This window comes from Sceloporus occidentalis, unplaced genomic scaffold, assembly GCF_023333645.1.
Source record: "Sceloporus occidentalis isolate IW3139 unplaced genomic scaffold, rSceOcc1.0.p SCAF_2, whole genome shotgun sequence".
NCBI lineage: Eukaryota > Metazoa > Chordata > Lepidosauria > Squamata > Phrynosomatidae > Sceloporus > Sceloporus occidentalis.
Genome location: NW_028316982.1, coordinates 30,112,719 through 30,133,222, shown reverse-complemented (window position 1 = coordinate 30,133,222; position 20,504 = coordinate 30,112,719). Strand labels below are relative to the sequence as shown.

At 39.3% G+C, this 20,504-nt stretch overlaps 1 protein-coding gene across 3 annotated transcripts in view; it reads left to right on the top strand.

The window, feature by feature from the left end:
* MME (membrane metalloendopeptidase) overlaps positions 1–19,240 on the top strand; it is a 111,152-nt gene extending 91,912 nt beyond the window's left edge. For all 3 annotated transcript variants that reach the window (XM_089509009.1, XM_089509010.1, XM_089509011.1), the window contains 5 exons: positions 988–1,121; positions 2,544–2,609; positions 10,606–10,701; positions 11,110–11,186; positions 17,304–19,240. In XM_089509009.1, the coding sequence (XP_089365135.1) occupies positions 988–1,121; positions 2,544–2,609; positions 10,606–10,701; positions 11,110–11,186; positions 17,304–17,403 (473 nt within the window). In that variant the 3' untranslated portion in view covers positions 17,404–19,240. The remainder of the gene's footprint in view (positions 1–987; positions 1,122–2,543; positions 2,610–10,605; positions 10,702–11,109; positions 11,187–17,303) is intronic.
* Positions 19,241–20,504: the final 1,264 nt, after the last annotated feature.

The following is a 20,504-nucleotide window of genomic DNA, read 5'->3' as shown; positions in this document are numbered from 1 at the left end:
AATAATGTTATAGAAAAACATATGGTTAAACTCACAAATTACAAATACCTAAAAACACAAATCTATTTTTTTGTTGTTGTATGCCTTCAAGTCATTTCTGACTTAGGACAATCCATTTCTGACTTGTGCCAAACCTACCATGGGGATGTGGGGAGGAGATTTCTTCACAAGAGGGGGGGGGGGTTGCCTTCTTCTGAAGCTGAGAGAGTATGACTTGCCCAATGACCCAGTGGGATTCAAATTTGTGGCTAAAAGACAAGTAAGAGTGATGAGTGGATCTGTGACAGAAAGGACGTCCATAACCAGGAACCCCTGCTAGATGTTGTAGCCCAAATGGTACACTACTCTGGGGGTTTTGTATTACATTAACTCTCCATGAACTAAAAATGAATGGAACGTAACATTTCCGAATTTTCAAAGAGCACTTAACAAATCACAACCTTTTCAGACTAGATGTTGAGATGGAGACCGAAGGCCCCACACACGTATCCCAGCAATCTTCTTTCCTTGCTAGGAGGTGCTGTTAACTCAAAGACTATGCCTGCCAAGTCCTGATGGCAATGCAGACAAAAATGAGAACAGCTCAAAAGAATCAATAGCTTGAGATTGCGCATTTTTCACAAAATGTTATAGGAAAGTGTTGATTTGTTATGAAGTTGCTTAGAATACGCATCTGTTCTATTGCTATTTACTTTATTGGTACATTGTTGGTTGGCTTGGAACTATGTACAGTGGGTGCAAAAGTACTTGATTTTTTAATTTAAAGAAAGGCAGAGCTCAGGACATGAACCCATACTTTGCATTTCTCAGATCTCAAAAACCTGAAAAGAATTTCAGTTAACAGCCCCAGAGACTACTGCCTTGGAAAGGTGCTGCTGCTCTTAATAGGATGCACCTAGACCAGGTGGATCAATGGTTTGTTGCAGCGCAAGGCAGTTATCTATTTCAAATGTCTTTCTGACCATTCATGCATATTCCTTATTTCAGGTAGAAATTTTAATGCCAACGGAGACCTAGTAGACTGGTGGAGTCAAGAATCTGCAAAAAATTTTAAGAAACAGTCCGAGTGCATGGTATACCAGTATGGAAATTTCACATGGGATCTGGCTGGCGGACAGCATGTATGTCTTTTGCTTCTTCTTATTCATCTCATTTAGGTGATTGCCATTTCTATAGGTACCTGTGCTAGCATTCAGAAGAAATAATGGCCTGGTTTGGAAATTACATTAAAGAAGAACAATAGTTAGTCTTGAGCTCAGCCATTCCCTCCTCCTCTCTTATACTACTGTAAGAAGGAAGTTAGACACATCCACCTATTATAAGAAGGAAGTCAGAAGCATTTTGGTACATTCAAATTGGAGCAATTCTTATCAGTTTAGGCTATGATTTGTTAACAAACCAGGCTAAAATAATGCATAACAAAGAACTGTGTTTAGTTTAAAACAGAAAGTGATGCCATTTTATCTCATTTTCATGGTTACAATGGTGAGAGAAGGAAAAGACTATGGAAACAATCCAAATCTCATTCCTAATCATGCACAGAGTGCTCACGCAGCTATGATGTTTTGTTATTTCCAAATAGGAGCAAGGGTTGTGCTGATATCTATGATTCTTAAAATGGAAAGAAACAAAAAGGTCTGCAATTCATCAGCAAGGGATGTAATTTAAGATAAACTTGATTTTGGATGCATTCGCTTAGCATATCTGCAAGGCAACGTTCTCAAACGAGCTCTATGACTAGGACACAGATGGTTTGCATATGGCCTATGTTAGTACTTAATTAAGGTTTTCCCACTGAGTTCTGAATTCCTTCATTGTGGTTGCACAGCAAAAATATATCATTATTTATGTTTCTGTTGACAGAACACACTCAACAGGAGTAGTGTTCATTTCCATTGTTAAAGAGCAGGGTCTAAATCCAATTTCTAGCCACATTGAATCAAATAAATGTATACAACTGTTGATTTACCATTCAACAATGATATAATTGATTTATGTATCAGGGATTTGGGCCCAAGTCATTGTAATGTTGCTTACTGATTTTGTTTCAGCAAAATGCCAATTATTGCAGGATGGATGGGTAGGTAGGTAGGTAGGTAGGTAGGTAGGTAGATATTTAAGTAAATTGATAGATAGATAGCCTATAAAATTTTGGGAATTAATGTTGTCAGTGCATTCATAATGCTGAAAGCGGTCCTGGAAGAAGTGGCACCACGCACCGGAATGGGGCTCAAGCATACGTGCAATTTGTTTTACACGGGATGTGTGTGTGTCCAGAATGGATCGCTGCGTAAAAGAAGGGAGCACTGTAATCCTCACTGGCTTCTGAGTTTTCCATACCCAGTTATTTGCAACTAACCCTTTGTTAAGTCCAATTATTAAGTTCTTTCCCTCTGAAAGGTGTTCATCCTCTCCATATCTAGATTGTCTCAGTCCTCCATTTCAACCTTCAAACCATGCCTCTTTCTGCTTCCTGCAACCCATCATTTCAATCTGCAGAAAAGTCAACAATGTTTAGATTTCTTTTCTTGTCTTTTTTGCAGCTCAGTGGAATCAATACCCTTGGCGAAAACATTGCTGACAATGGTGGCATTAGACAAGCATACAGGGTGAGAAATGTCTCTCTGTCTTCACAGTTTGGAAGATTACAATAAAAAGCAGTTTAGACAAAAAAAGATAACATGTAGCACAAATTGGTGGTGATTTTTCACAGAGCTGACTTACTAAAGCCACAAAGTTATTAATATATCATTTGGGGTATAATCTGGATTGTCTCTTCGAATTGGGTAGTTCAACTCTCCCCACATTGTATTAAAAGAATACATAAAGGGGGAGACAGGTAGGGATGTGAAAATCTCTGCCTTAACTTTGTTGTTTTTCTTCCAACCTCATCTCTATTTCCCTCGTACTTTTCCTACCAGGTTATGATGCTTCTTTTTTTTTTCTTCCTGCACTGAAACCTTCATTTTCCCTGATGTGTGTATTTAACTTAATGTATACATTTCCTCATTTTCTAAAGAATATTGGTGCATTTGTTTAATCAAACACATTTTAAGCTGCTCTAGGTGAGAGGCTTGTACACATATATTTGTACATTAGTAAGCACATAGAACCTCATTTCTTCCTTATTCGTGGAATGTATTCTACATTTAGGCTGAGATTCTATTTCAGGGGATTTTGTAGCTATGTCAACTGGTGCTGCCCCACAAAACTAACTTTCCAGTCTATGAAAGCTCATGCTGCCAACTTCTTTCTTTCAGTTAGGCCTGTTACAGACTGCCAAAATAAAGCTGCTTCGGGTCTCTTTGGAGGTATGCTGTTTAAATGACGCATGGGTCCTAAGAGTCCGGAGGTCGTGCCAAAGCCAGACTCCATTCCTAAGCACTGGAGGGCAGCTTTGGTGCAGCTTCCGGATTCTTAGGATGCATGCATCATTGAAACAGCATGCCTCCAAAGAGACCCCAAGCAGCTTTATTTTGGCAATCTGTAACAGGCCCTAGTCCCAAAAGTGCTGCAAGATCTCTGTACATACATTTATGCAGTTAGAAACTCCACTCCCCAGCAAAAGGATTTCTGAGGAATTAGAGAGAGAGCAGTATGTGATGATGCCTTCAGCCCTCACCCAGCATCAAGGCACTTTGCCTGTCACAAAGTGCTCTGCTCCAGGAGACAGCTGGAGGCATCATTACACATTGCCCTACTCTCCAGTGCCTCAGACAGCCTTCTTATGGAGGGAAGCTTTGCTGATGAAAAGTTTTGGAAAAAAATGTTTGGTGTTTTGCAGCAGTACAATAAATATAAATGTGACTTCCAAAATTTGCAATCTTCTAAGTCCAACTTATGACATCATAAATACTGAATGGGATTCCATTCTACATATACCCTCAGAGACCCCAAAATGTACTGCCCCCCACTTAGCCAGGAATAGTTCACCCAGAATTACAGTGTGTGCATGCACAATGAAGAAAGCATCTGTGATCTTTATATGAACACACACACATAAAATTCACCACTGATACTATGTATCTTGACAAATATTTTCCAATGAGGTTGGAAAGTTTCAGGGAAATTTCTCAGCACATTTGCTCTTGACTCCCCTACACAAAGACTGGACGAGCATGCTTATGGGCACTACCACCATCGCACTACCTTTCCATAGTGGTGAAATAACCTCCTCCTGTAAGGCAAGAAGCTATGCTGATGATAGCAGTGCTGCTGGTAGGATCTCCCATGATATTGGTGGAGGATCTCTCAAAGAGAACAGCAGTGGCACTACAGCTAATACCTTTTAGTGCTGTGTAGAAGGTAATGGTAAACCATTCCTGAAGCCCTACACCTTGAAAACCATATGTTGAGACAATCTAAAATAAAACAAGAGATAGTGCCAGGTCAGCTGGCACTGGAACAAGCTCCTGAGGAAGAGCAGAGGATAAGTACAGGTAGTGCTATGGTTAATGATGCAGCTCGACTCAAGCTGACAGGACATTCAGCTGTTGATGTCCTCAGAGGTGAAAGGAAAGTTGAGATCTGTACAATACATATTATAGAAACGTGGAATGTGAGAAGCATGAATCAGGGGAAGCTAGACATTGTAAAACAAGGTACAGAATATGTAAACATTGCAGTATTTGGGCTAAATGACTAAAGTGAACAGGACTGAACATTTTGAGTCAGATATTTACACAGCATTTCAGGAAATAAAAATCTAAGAAGTGGAATGGCATTAATAGTCAAGAGAGGTGTAGTAAAATCAGGCAAAGGATATAATTCAAAGTCTGTCTGAACCTTGTCAAGAAAGCTTCAGGGACAACCCATCAATATAATCATAATTCAGGTTTATGCTCCTACTACAGAGGCAGAATAATAAATTGAAAGATTTCACACTGGAGTCCAGGAAGAAATTGATTACACACCAAAACAGGACATTTTGGTAGAAACAGGCAATTGGAACAAGAGTAGGAAACAGAGCAGAACCAAAGCTTGTAGGAGAATTTTGTCTAGGATCAAGAAAAGAAGCATCAGAGCCACTGACTGAACTTTATGAAGCCAACAGTTTATTCATCACAAACACATTCCTCAGGCAACCAAAGATGTGATTATATACATGAGCATCACTTGATGGCCAATATAGAAATCAGATAGACTGCATAATTGGAATATAAGATGAAGAAGTTGCACTATCTCTCCAGAAACAAGACCAGAAGTTGATTGTGGCACAGACTAACTAACTAACTAACTAACTGCTAATATCAAAAATAAGAGGGAAACTAAATCATTGTGCCAAAATACAATCTGAAGAGCATGCCTTTAGCATTTACAGATAATGTAAAAAAAGAAGATTTACACTTTTAGGCCTAACTGATTGAGAGCCCAAAATCATCTGCACTGAAACCAGAGGCGTTATGTGGGAATAATGTAAAAACAGAATATCTCTAGCCAAAAAAGAAAGAAGAGCACCACTGGATTGCAAGCAAGAAGTTGCATTGCAAGATTCAAGAAGTTAAGGACAGAAACAAAGTAAAAGTAAGTAAAGGGAGGCAGAAATAGGACCCTGACCACAACTGTTACTTACCACAGCAAGAATCAATAACTGGTGTTAGTAACTAACAGTAAATACCCCCTTTTGACCCAACTTATTTTTATAGTGTACTTCACATAACAAGGTTCGTTTATGCTCTTAACTGAATGCTGTTATATTTAATTGTACAGATACTGCATATTTATGCTTAATATGTCATTGCTGTGTTTAAACTGGTTGTGGTTGTTTTGTTTTGTTTTTAATTTTTTTATTGCCTGGAGGTCTGTTGACTGTAATAAAGGCTTTGATTGATTGATGTAAAAACAGAATATCTCTAGCCAAAAAAGAAAGAAGAGCACCACTGGATTGCAAGCAGATTGCAAGATTCAAGAAGTTAAGGACAGAAATGAAGTAAAAGTAAAGTAAAAGGAGACAGAAATAAGGCCCTGACCACAACTGTTCAACAAGTTGTGTATTTGGACAAACTACGAACTGCTACAATCAATGTAGAGAAATATGCAATGACAACAAAAAAGGTAGGATAAGTGACCTCTTCCACAAGATCCAAGAATTCAAAGGGAAATTTAAACCAAGAGAGTGGGGATGCTGTACAACCAGCAGGGTAACACAATGAATGATCAAGAAGAAATAAAAAGATGGTGGAAACAATACACTGAAGAATTACAGTATATAATAGAGATGAAAGTATGACAAATTCATTCAAAGAAAAACCTATACAGCGGCCCTCCCCTTACATTGGGATCCATTCTGGATCCCTCCACATAAGAGGAAATCAGCATATGCTGGAGCCCCATTGGAACTAATGGGGCTCGCACCCACAGCGAATGGCAGTGCACCCACAACATGAGTGCACACCCTATTCTTCCAGGGCACATGAGGGGCTCTTCCAGCATGGCTTTCAGCATATGCTGAAAGCGACCTATAGCGCACCCGCATAAAACACAGGCGCACTGTAGTTTGAAAAAAGTGAAGTAGCACTTGGGAGGGGGGGGGGGGGAAATCACCAAGACCAGATGGCATAGCAATAGAAATGTTTGAAGCAACAAAGACAGAATCCATGCAAATTCTAACTAAAAGCTGTCAACAGACATGGAAAACAAAATAATGGACAACAGACTGGAAATGCTCAATATACATTCCAGTCCCCAAGAAAAGAGTACACCAGGGATCTCAGTAACCACCTGGCCATTGTATTAATCTATGCAGTAAAAATGAGGTGCACAATTCTACAACAAAGACTTTTACTATATATGGAATAAGAAATGCCAGATGTGCATGCTGGGTTCAGAAGAGGAAGAGGCATGAGGGATCATATTGCAAACATACATTGGATAATGGAGCACAGCAAAAAGTTCCAGAGGAAAATCAGGCTGTGCTTTTTAAATTATAGCAAAGCTTTTGATTGTATACATCATGAAAAACTATGTATCGCTTTTTAAAAAATCGATATACCAGAACATTTGATTATCTGGATGCATTACTTGTACTCAGAACAAGATGCCACTGTTGGGACAGAATATGGAGAATTAGAGTGGTTTCCAATTGGCAAGAGGGTCAAGTGTGGCTGCATACTATCACCCAATCTGTTTAACTTGTATGCTGAACATAACATGCACAAAGATGGATTGGACTCTGAGGAAGGAGGTGTGAAAACTGGAGGAAGAAAGATCAGCAATTTAAGATATGCAGATGACACCATATTACTAGCAGAAAATAGCAAAGACTTGGAACAACTACTGAATAAGGTCAAGGAAGAAAGTGCAAAGGCAGTTTTACAGTTGAATATTTAAGAAAACATAAATTATGACCACATATTATTTGCATAACTTTAAAGTGAACAAGGAAGACACTGAGATGGTAAAATATTTCCTATAGTTTACCTTGGTCATTAATCAAAATTGGGATTTCAGTCAAGTAATCAGAAGGTTAGGACTTGGAAGGGCAGTTATGAGGGAACTAGACAAGATCCTGAAGTGTAAAAATACACTTGCTGAATACCAAAGTTAGGATTGCCCATGATTTTGTACTTCCAGTTTCTATGTATGGTTGTGAAAACGGGACAGTGAAGAAAGCTGATGAGAAGATAATCAACTCATTTGAAATGTGGCCCTGGAAAAGTATTCTACTGATACTGTGGACTGATTAAAAAAGACAAATAAGTGGGTCCTGTGGCATATCAAGCCTGAACTCTCCCTGAAGCTATGATGACTAAACTGAGACTGTTATAGTTTGGACATATCATGAGAAAGCATGATTCACTAGAAAAAACAATAATGTTTGGGAAGATAATAGGCAGTACAAAAAGAGAAGACGACAGTACAGACTCAAGAAAGCCACAGCCCTGGATCTGCAAGACCTGAGCAGTGCTGTTGATGATAGGGTGATTTGGAGGCCTCTCATTTTTAGGGCTGCCATAAGTTGAAGTTGACTTGATAGCAGTTAACAATAACAACAACATATGGGGAAATAAACAGCATGGAAAAATGGAACAAATAAGTTTAAATATAATTTTGATGAACTATTAACTGATGGGATGCTTGCTCACATGTGGTTGTGGAGGGAAATAGTCCCTTCCTTATATTGTCTTTTATCTTAATTTTTTAAAGTACGGAACACACAGTCAAATTAGCTAAATGTCCAGGACAAAGTACATTCCAATAAAGATCACCCTATTTTTGCTTGTCTATGCAGACATTACAACTCTTATCTTTCACTTACATTGATCAGGATATTCCCACAAGTGTAACCAGAATAAACCAAGATGAACTGTAGCTGCAAAAGATACATAGAAAACATTGTTTTTCCTTGTATCTGAATGTGTTTTTTATACTAGCCTGAAGTGATTCCAGTGGACATGAGACACTTGCTAAAGGGCCCCAGTGCATTCTGAGCTGTAGGAGCTCTTTCAAATGGGAACACAGACTTCTTTTTACATTTAACATTGTTATGTCCTGGACAAATTATCTTGAGATTCTGTGTCATGCTGCCAAATATAAGTCTCCACCAGTATACATATGGGAGGGGACAGAAGCTGCTCTTTCAGCCCAGGCCACAACTGCTGGGCACAGTTCTATCTTCCTCATCCCTGACTGACTGTGGGATGAGCCCAGGCTCATTCTGGCTGCTCTTGAGCACTTACAGAACAAGAAGGAGCTTCTGCCTCCAGCATAATGCAGCCCTTTCCTCCTTTGGTGATGAATTGTAGCCACAGTGTGCCAAGGTACAACCACATAGCCAATCAATGTATTAGTCAGCTCCATTTGTTACTGAATGCTATGTTAGGGGCATTATTGGTTATGTGGTCTAAAATGTTCGCATTTGGGGATAAACCCAGATTATGCCCACATGTGTCACTAACAAGATTCCAGCCATTATATTCCATTCATAACCTACAATGCTGTGTAGCACTATTATTTTTCCATACTTATTTTGTGATGCCTGATTGGCTAGGATCAAATGTAATGGATACTGAAGGAAGCATTTAAAAAATAACCTCAAAGTGTCAATATTAAAGAGCTGTGGAGATATAGGGGAAAATCTGAAAAGCACAAAGTTGCAGGGGTGTGGCTGTTGTTTCTGCAGGGGCTCACACCCCCTGAAAGCCTCAATTTTCATCCTAACATAGTGCAATTCAGAAACCAAGTACATGAGAAACCATGGCATACTAGAAGACAGCTCATATGTTATCTGGCAGCCGGGTAAGACAATATTTGATTCATGTTTGCATCAAATAGTATGGCAGCATTTCATTTTGAAATGTGAAATGGAAAGGCATATTCTACCCTACACCTATAATGGATGATATAGTTGATATCAGCCAGAATCTTCTTGGTCACTTACGGTGGCTTAACTGGTGTTGCACCAGCATAAGCACATTTGGGGTATTTTAGTGCCTTCCTCCTGGCAGTGCAACAGAAGCCAGATGGTGTCAGTTGCAGCTCTGCTCTCCTGAGCTAATGGTCACTGGTAGACTGCAGAATTCACCCAGGGCCTATCCAGCTGCCATACTGAGGCGGGGAAAAGGAGCAGCCCTCACCACTACTGACCATCAGTATCAAATATGATCTTGGCCTGTGTCTCCTTTGTCTGTGTCAATTGCAAGTTTGGGGTTTTATTTCTTTTGTGCTTCCATTATTGCAATGTGATTTAACAAATAACAGTCAAACAGCCAGGTCCACTAACAATGCTGCATAATGTACTGAGTGGCTTTTCATAGAGCTGAGATTACATTTGCTGGTGGAAGTCAAGTTGGTAAAGTAAAGGAAAAACTGTTTTAACATTTGCTGCCTGTTTTATTGATTATTTTGAATCCACTGCATGTAGATATGTTTCAACAGAATGGCTTGCCCCGAGGTAATTTTCTTTTTTTAAGGAGGGCAGAAGGAAAACCTGTAAATAAAATGGAAATGCAGTGGTTAACAAAGGGGCTTGGAGAGGACAGCTTTTACTTGACATGCTTATAAACTGTTGGCAAAAAAAAGTTGCCAACAATTCCCTTAGTTAGTAGGTAGTTTATATAGCATTATCTCCTGGTGAGAAGTTGTTGGTCACCACATCCCTCTGTGAATTTTTTACAAGCCTAAATTCATGCATTACAAAAAACAGTGAATAAGTCTGATCATTGTTTGAGATATTTGAGTTCCTTATTTCTTTAAAATTAAATGATTAGTGTTTTAGCATGCCAATAAGACAAAGCAAAAGATGCTCCAGATTAGAATGTGAGTGCATTTCCTCCTCCTTATGTGATTACCAAAAGATCAGGATTTGTTCAGATTTTTTACAAAAACAGAAAGAAAACATTAATACTTAATTCTATATTGGTTTAGTGAGGGCAAAGATTACTACTGTACTTTATTTTTCACATAGTTATTTGCCAGCCTAATAGTAGGTCAGTTAACGACATTGACTCTCACTGATGTGACCTTTAGGATGTGAATCAGAGTAAGCCCTGTTAAACTCAATAGGATTTCCTGCTGAATAACCATTTATGTAGCACTGCACCATTTGGAAAACATGGTGTATCTCTTTCTGTTCACTCTTTCTCTTTTTGCTTTCACCCTTTGTAGGCCTATGAAAACTTTGTCAAAAAGAATGGACGAGAGAAACTCCTTCCTGGGCTTGACTTCAACCATAAGCAGTTGTTCTTCCTGAACTTTGCACAGGTATTATGCTTACTTTGATTGAAAGCTTTGAAAATTATTTTGAGTTGCAATTTCACAGCTAAGTTAGAAACAGCAGGCTGGCTTTTCTCCTTTTAATGTGAACTGGCAGAATTGCCAAGTCGAACAGCTTTTGTGGCAGTAGGGCCAAGAGGAGAGTGGCCTGTCAGATTAAGTTAATCACAGCTAAGTGCATAAATGCATTCAGGAGGTGAGTCTGGAGAGGCCCATTGCGTGTGGTCACAGACCCATTTATAGGTGCTTTGTAATATGCAGGCGTATAGACATGTTCTTTCACTGTCTCAGTTTTAAATCTTCATTCATAGCCTCAAATAGGTTTCAGCAAAACTAAAGTAATCATTACTGTGATAACAACCTTTCCCTCTCAATCTTTTGTTGTTGTTTTTAAAGATTTGGTGTGGAACCTACAGGCCAGAATATGCTGTCAATTCTATTAAAACAGATTCCCACAGTCCGGGCAAGTTCAGGTCAGTATTTTAATGTTCCATTGCTTAATTGGGCTTGTTTATTTACACACAAAAGTCGCTGCTGGGCCTGCAAATGCTCATCCCATAATAAATTTGTTGCCACAAAGCCCTTTTGCCATTTTTGTGTCTGTCAATGTTGTTGTTGTCTGAAATAATCAAAGTTATCACTTCATCATTTTGGTGATATCAGAAGATCTAGATGATAAATTGGAAATGGTACTTGGGAGAGGGGGGAGCATTACAAATCTCAGTAGCTCCCTAGCTGGCCCTGGAACTCCTGAGCATCCATGACATTCCCAGTATTTTGGCTGTTGATGATGAGAGTGGGGACATAGGCAGGCTTGGACTAGGACATGTGAGAAGTTCTGGTGGAGTTGAAAACTGCTAGAACCAGTTTAATGGTTTGATGTATTGTACTCCATTGTATTGTAATATGTTATAGCTATAATATGTGAACCACTTTGATCTGGAGGAAAGGCGGTGTACAAATAAAAGTTTTATTATTATTTATTATTATTATTATGGTATGAGTCAAGACCTATATTTTGGGAAACCTCCCTGGATATTCAGTTATGAGAGTTACAATAATGAAAGTTTGCATATGAAAATTTATCGTTTGCAAAGATCAGTAATGCCCATGTTCTATACCCACCATTAATATTTTATTGGTACCATTAAATGAGCTATGGGGGAAGTGGTCAGAGCTAGGAAATATTACTTTTTTCGGTCTATTGCTGCTCAAGCTGACTAGGAAGTCCTGGGAGTTGTAGCCTTAAAAAGTAACTTTTTCAAGCCCTGATATTTTTACATGCCCTGGTGTAATTATAAAATTATAAAGGCCCTGATGTAATTATACCATTGCACAGGGCTTTTGTGGCCTCATTAAAATGGCCCTCTGAACACAGGTGGTAAAATTCTAATGGGAATCTTTTTTTTACAGTAGTGTTGATCACTGAGATCCATGCACAAATCTAACCTAATCAATATGTTCAGTGTGTTTAGAAGTAACATACTCCGATTTTTTAATGTTTGCATCTAAGGAAGTAGAGTCTATGAAAGATTATGCTACAACTTCTTTCTCACAGTTAGTCCCAAATGTGCTACAATATCCCTTCGTGTGTACAGTGTTTGCAGTGCACACATTGGATGCATTCAGAAGAGTATGCATAGGTGTCTGCTATCAGTTCTAAGCTTCTAGGATGGTCCACATAGAGAAATTTCCTGAAATACAGTGTTTCTCTTTTAATTCAGTCAAAACAGGATAAGAATGGAAACATTAAAACACTGTGATATGTTTCTAAGTATCAGTTCTCATGAAATTGTCAGCCTGTATTCTACACCTGCTTGGCCAAATTTTGCTTCAGTTTTGAAAGTGGATCCTTCTTTAGTCAAATTATCTGTTTGTTAGATAACCATTTGTCATATAATACATAATTGCATTTGTACTCAATGCAGCCATTGTCCCTGACTCTGGCATCACAATGGTATGTTCATGGGGGTGTTTTCTTGAATTTTTAAGTTTTCCAGGAAGTCTGTAACTTTCTCCCCAAGGCAATTATATTCAAACTCCTGCGCATAGCCTAATTTCTGCTACAGTGTTTGCTTTGATCAGTTGCAATTCCCAGGACCTTTGCCTGGTGGGTGTTTTCCTTATTTGCATTGTTTGCTCATTCTTCACATTCATTACTTGCATTCAACATAATTTAGTGTTCCATAACAGGAACTATATTTCATTCCTGAGTAGATATCTATGAACAGGTTATCTGCCCACTCGAGGCAACTCATGTGGATGGTAGGATTATGCTATATCTAATGAGGAATGATAGCCATAAGGAAAGAAGGATGGCATCATCTATTTTATGTAAAGGAAGCAACCTTCAATCCTCCTTTTCCCATCATCACTTTAAAGGGAAAGGAAGGAAATATACGTAGTTGTACTGCGTATAGTGGTAACTTCTGAAGTAACGGGAAACTTTAACAGGAGGAAGCTAATGGACTTGGACTTAACTTTGTGAAGTAATATTGCTCAGTGGTTCCCATAGCCATACCTCAAGGGCTATCCAAAAAGGCAGGCAGCTGTAGAGAACCATATCAGCTAACAATTCTGGGAGTCAAAAACAGTAAATCATTATGCAAGGGGATCTTGCAGAGAACCTTGGAGACTAACTAAAAGATAGGAATTGGTAGCACAAGCTTTTGTAGACTTGAGCCTATTTCCTCAGATGCATCTGAGAAATAGGCTCAAGTCTATGAAAGTTCATGCTACCAACTTCTATCTTTCCATTAGTGTCATAGGTGTTGCAAGATGCCTTTGCATGCTAATTCTAGGAGTGTTCATCTTCTCCAGAAGCAGGACATTTCTAAAACTTAAAGGACTTCATTGCCCCAGACTTCCTGGAATTATTAATGTACCATCTGGATCTCGAAAACAGAAGTGGTAATTACATTAGTAAAAATCTGTGCCCAGTCTGGATGAGACCTGTCTCATCTCTCCCCACCTCAACTCAAAGCTTTCCTATTCCTTGTGACTTTGTCTGTAATCCCAACAGCAGTATTTCATGATGACATTGTTATGAATGGGCTATAGATCTTCTTGGTTATTTTCCTTTGTTCTTCAACTACCAGTTAACTGCTCCATTAATAATACAAGGACTGAAAATCTCTTTAGCACTGGCAGACAGCTCCATCAATGTATTGATGCAGAAGGTCTGGGAGGGATGGCAATGACATAATGGGGATCTTGTACAGGGAAATTTCCCTGAACAATCATTGGCTGCTGGGATGGGGGGGAGACAAAGCTGCACCTGGCCCTGCCCAGCTGCTGTTGCAGAGCCTAGGAAAAAACATTGTGCAAGGAGATAGGAATGCAAAATATCTGAAAATTTTGAAGTGAGGCGATTTTTTTACATGAGATTTTTCCAGCGATGGAGTGGAGACATCATTAATGCTGGGTTTGATTCCCATGATTCGCTCCAAGGCAAGAAACAGAAACTCTCGGAGGATTGTGGAGCGTTGGGTGCGGCAGCGCGGCCTTAAGTTTGGAGATGAGGGATCTCCCTCCTCCAAATGCGCGGCATCTGAAGGTAAGTGCGGCTTATCCAGGCCCCGCAAAGCGGGAGCATGGGACGGCTCAGGGGCCGTCTTGTGGGACTCGCCCAACATCCTTGGGCTGTCAAAGTCCTGGAGGACATTTGGAGACAAGCCTTGACTCGCCCACAACTGAGGAAGAGTGGAAGGAAAGAATTTGGGGGGGGGATGGGGAGGATCCAGGAGATTGGAAGAACATAGAAATAGGAAAAAATGAGAGAGAAGGCAAGAAAAATAGAAGCGAGAGGCTCAAGAGAGCGAGGAAAAAAGAGACCCTAGTTGGAGCAAGGCAGGAACTAGAGAGGAGTTGCTATGGGGTTTGCTCCCCCTGGTAGCAGCTCGACAAAAGAGTTTCTGTTTCCTGCCTCGGAGTGAATCCTGGGAATCAAACCCAGCATTAAGGATGTCTCCGTCTCCATCGCTGAAAACAACATGTCACAAAGGTAGGTCAATGTTTATTTTTTTGCCAAAAGCAGATGATGATGATGATGATGATGAATTACAGCATTGACACAAAAGCAATATTAGTACTCTATACAGATTGACACTCCATTTTTTAGAGCCAGCATGGTGTAGTGGTTTAAGCATTGGGCTAGGACTTTAGAAACCAGGATTAGAATCCCAGCTCTGGCAGAAGTACCCACTGGATGACCATGGGCAAGTCACATTTCCTCAGCCTCAGAGGATGGCAGTGGCAAGCCCCCTCTAGAAATGAAGGCTTTCACTGTTGGCATCCATAGCTTTCTGTGGGTTTTCAGGCTATGTGACCACATTCTGGAAGAATTTATTCCTGACATTTTGCCTGTATCTTCAGCCTGCACCCTGATGCAGGTGAAACATCAGGAATAAATTCTTCCAGAACGCAGCCACATAGCCCAGAAACCCCACAGAAAACCCCTCTGCAGAAATCTTGCCAAGAAAACCCCATTATAGATTCACCTTAGGATTGCCATAAGTCAGAAACAACTTGAAAGCACACAATAATAACTTCTTACTTTTTTACATTAGGAACAGAAAATGTATTGACATACCTTGGTTTGGCATAAAATCATCATCTTTGGTATAGAGTCCACCTTCTATATCCACAAATACTGTATCCACAGATACCATCATCCACAGCTTGAAAATACGCCCCCCCCCAAAAAAAAAGTCTTGATTTTGCCATTTTTAAAATAAGAAACACCATTTTTACTATGACATTGTATATAATGAGACTACCTTGAATTTTGGTATCCACAGGAGGGACTGGAACCAATCTCTAGCACATACCAAAGGGCCACTGTATTAATAATGTGATTTATTGAGACTGTGGCCAAGATCCTGCATTGTCAGACATTGCATCTCATGATGCAATCTCTCAAAACCTACCTTTTCAGCCTGATTATGCCTCAAACAAATGTTCCCTGAGGTTTTGCAGATCAAGGTTCTGGGAACTAACATCTGGAGTGCTAACCTGGTCCCAAGGCATATTGAGAACATGCAGCTGAAGAAAACCCTGAAGTACACCTGCAACTATTTGGGTCAATGCACCCCACAACTGAGAAAACACTGCATATATCATTCCCAGTTTTCAGTACTTCAGAAGCCCTTTGATTGGGATGCTGCCATGCTGGAAAGGTGGACTATAGACACGAATCCTCAACAGTTACAAGATTGTAAATTCAGTTTACAATCTAGTAACTATTGAACAAGATTTGTTGTTATTGCTATTTGGCTTTTGATTTATGGTGATCCTACAAATGAGAGCCCTCCAAAAGCCAAATTAAATGTATTTATTTTCAAAGACATTTACAAATAGAGCTACAAGGCATTAACTGTAAGGAGCCTCATTGGTTATACCAGCTTGTGAGGGACTGGCAAATAAAATACAATGCAATAAAAGTTGTGCTGCACATGCAGAATTACTTTTTTGGGCAATGCAGAACTCATGTATTCAGCTAATGATGGCAGAGAAGGAATTCCACATGCAGAACTATTGCAAATGTGCAATAATGCAGCTAAAGTAACGTGTCATTTTGTACACCACCTCTGTTCATTTCTCATGGTGCAATGAAGTGACAGTTATGCACATTCTCATACGTTGCACTATTTAGTGGTATTTAGTACAGAGTTTGCAAAGTGCTAGCAAAGGATAATTCCATTGGCAGATATATATATGTACTGCATGAATATAACATAGGCTGTAACCCAGTGTCTTAAACATTTTATTCATCATTCTAAAAATGTTTTGTTTTGCTTTGTTTTCCAGTTTTCCAAGGTTTTGAACAGAGAAAAGAAATCTCTGCAATTTTTCTGAGTGTTTTCTCTCAAGCCTTCCCATTTCTACATGTGAAGGAACTGGATATTGTTTTGTGCAATGTCCCCCGAAAAGTATTTACAATGGTATAATTTCCAATTACACCATTGTAAGTTGTCAAGAGCATACCATCCTTAGAATGCTGTCATACTAAACATGAGAGCCAGAATCATTTTGGGCACTGAAGTTATGCAACTATGTAGTGACGTCCATCCCATTCCCTCCCCTTCATCCCCACTTACTGAGTAGGAGCTTCTGCAGTTGACAGGGGGTCCATTCCTCAGTCACTCTGGAAGCAGCTGATATTACCACCCACTCCCATGAGCAATCTGAGTTATGACAGGCAGAAGCAGGGTCCCTGTCACAATTCCTCTGGAATTGCTCACATAAAATGGTTAGGAATGTCAGTCTGCCTTGACAGGGAAACAGACTCCCCACACACATCTTTCCATCACAGTTAAGTTGGGATTGTGGCATTTTCACAGTCGCTATATGTCCCAAAATTAAGAAATACATAGGGATCATGAATGCCAGACAGTTATGAATGTGTGAATCTTGGTTGCACATTGATAACTGCCCAGTTGAATACCAGCTGATAGCAGAAGTCACGTCTGTGTGGGAAGCCTTAGCCTTTTAGAATTGGGGGAAAGGAAAGAATGACCTTGTGCTTTGTTCAATCTTATTTGTGACAGAGACCCAATGGTGCCAAATTGTTGTCTTCTTTTGTTTTAAAGGGTTCTGGGAACACTACAGAACACTGAAGAGTTTTCTGAGGCCTTTAAATGTACCAATACGCAATACATGGATCCTGTGAAAAAGTGCCGAGTGTGGTGACAGGGCTACCAAGGAAGAAGAGGTTTCCAGAAATCTGGAACAGTTTGAAAGGTGCTGGGAGGGGATTTGCTGCAAAAGGAACAATAACAGAAACTGATCAAGTGCACTAAAGCAATGAAGTCTCCAGAAAAAGAAAAGAACTAAATACCTTGCTAAGGCAGCCACTGCCAACCGTTAACTGGACTCACCTCGGGAAATGCTAAATGGCTGCGTACCTAAAGTTTCTTCATTTTTTAAACTATGAAACAATTTATTTCTGATTTCCACTCAGTTTGCAGATTTTCTTTAACATTTGACTCATTTCATCCAGATATTGTCTTGAAAACATGCTGAACCAATGGAAGTGTGCTTAGACTTAACAATCTGTTGTCCTAAAAATGTATTCTGTTATTTATAATCAGATGGTAGAAGAGAGTATCAAATAACACCATAGCTTGGATGTGAAGCATTATGATGAGTTAAGGGGGTGTCATTGAAGGGATGGGATTCTTTATTATCTCCTGTTATAGCTCAAGTGCTTTGCCAAATCCTTGTTTTTCAGAGGTGGGCTTAGGAAAGAGAAATCTATAAGGGCCCTTAAAATCAGACTGCTTAAGTTTTTTTTAAAAAAAAAAATAGAAACCCATTTTCATTCAGACATTTTCATACAGGGTAACAACTATGGTCCTAGCCTCAGTTAGAAGCAGCTAGCCCTGTGTATGAACTGGTGGTTCTGCATGCCATAAATATTTCTGTTTGCAACAGAAGATGTTCAAAATCAGTATGCAATACAGATAAAGGTGTGCAACCAGATGCAATTCAGTTTCTTACAGAATTGGATATGTATGGCCAGCACTGCCCCAGGTCTGGCTGAAGTAATAGCCACCCATCAGGCATTTATTTCTTCTCACTTCTGCTGCTTTTTATCTTAATGGGAAATAGCTAAGCAAGCTGTTTCTCCTTTCTGCCTTCATATTATATTGCCTATAGGACTCTGATGTGTGCAAGGCACATGTCCTCTGGACTCCATCTTAAGATTTTTCCCTATTTCATTTTTATTTGAAGCCATTTTTTCTCAAGAACAATCCAAAGACAAATTGTAACCTACTTCAGAGATTAATGATTGACCAAATTTATTATGTGCTGCTTTCTGGTCGAAATAATACTGTAGATAATTTATTACTGTTTTTAGTATATATTGTAATCTGTCCAGATGTAATCAAAAATTCCTCCATGTTTTTTTCTAAGATTTTCCTGCTTTATCTCAAATCTTGTTCTTTCTTTTTTTAAGGAAAATTTGTAATAATATATAAGATCATAAGATCATACTTTTTTATATTTAATGCTAAACTATACCAGACATGAATAGTTATATATACTATATGGGCATATACTATTGGTGTGTCAGGATCATTCTAAACACAAAGGTCTCTAACAATAGGGTCTACAGACTGATGGTATGATTTTGAAATAAATTCTGAGAAGGCCAGTTCTACAACTACTGGGACCTGCACACCTAATGCAAGTGATGTTTATAATTCCTCTGAATCAGCAAGACATTTGCTTCAGTAATAATGTTAAACATGTAGGCATTTGCATATCTGGACTCTTAGTAGTACAAAGTCTTTTGAACTGTGCTATAATAATTTTGAAGTGCCCTCCCACAGGTGGCCTAGGAACGTATTGCTTCTGGTATTGAAGCACAGAGAAATTTCCAAATAAATAAATACCAGATACCTCGGATGACTTGGATGGGTCTATTTCTGTGCATTTAAAGAATCTGTGTGCATTATACTTTTCAAATTTGTCATTGGATGGAACATTTTATAATTAAATGAAATCCACATTTCTTATTGTCTATGGCTGTTGCAGTGTGTGTTTCCTTGGAAAGACATTACAACATATATTCATTAGCTTGCACAATCTGCATGTTTAAGTTGGATACTGATGACTCTTGGGCATTGCCCCTGCATGAGATTGTTCAGATTCATGTGCTGAAAGAATCACCTGATTTGTTGCTATGTGTTTCTAAAACTGAAATTCGGCCTGCTATCATAAATCTTTGTATTTTTGATTTGGAAACTTTCAGCTTCTGCTTGCAATGAAAATGTCTAGTGACCTGTTTATGTGATTGCCTCCCATTTTTTTTCAAACTCCAGATTAAGTGACACTTTTTAAGTTAGTCATCCTGTTGCTTTGACAAGCCATACCTTTTCATCAACACTTACTGTGAGGTGTATCCATGGATCTGAAGTATCTTGCTGTCCAAGAGCATGTCTATGAGATACATATTTCAAACTGAGAGTCACTGGGGGAGCTAATGCATTCCAGTAACTTCAGTCCTTTCAGAAGTGGGTTGTTGCTAGCTCCCCAAATGTTCCACTCCTTACCAAGTCTTGGTTTCAGTTTATTAAAATGTTTATTCTGCACACTGCCATATTGGAATGGCAGGATGAAATGTCAGATATACATGTCCTAACTGATTGAAATAATGAAATAATTATTATTATGTTTATGTTTATGCTTATTTATATCCCACCTTCCTCCCAGTACAGGGACTCAAGGTGGCTAACAAATCTAAAACAGTCCAAGTTAAAACACTATAAAACATGCAAAATACAAGTTTAAAAAACAATTAAACAATTCAAACAATTGAAAACAGTACATTATTAAAATTTAAAGTTTAAAACTCTTTAAAAACAAAAACAAAACAGCATCCATGTCATGCGAAAGCCTGGTGGCATAAAAACGTCTTTACCTACCACTGGAAGGGCAGCAGGGGTGAAGCTATCCTGGCCTCTCTCCAGAGCTTGGGAGCAGCCACTGAAAAGGCCCTTTCTCTTGTTCCCATCAAACATGCCTGAGAGGGTAGTGGGACAGAGAGAAGGGCCTCTCCCGATGACTTCAATATTCTGGGGGGAGATACAGTCCTTCACATAGCCTAGACCCAAGCCATATAGGGCTTTATAGTTCAAAACCAGCACTTCGAATTGCACCCAGAAACGGACTGGCAGCCAATGGCTGCAGCTCTTTGAAACAGTTGAAGTTTCTGAGCACTTTTCAAAGGCAGCCCCATGTAGAGTGCATTACAGTAATCCAAACGGGATGTAACCAAGGCATGT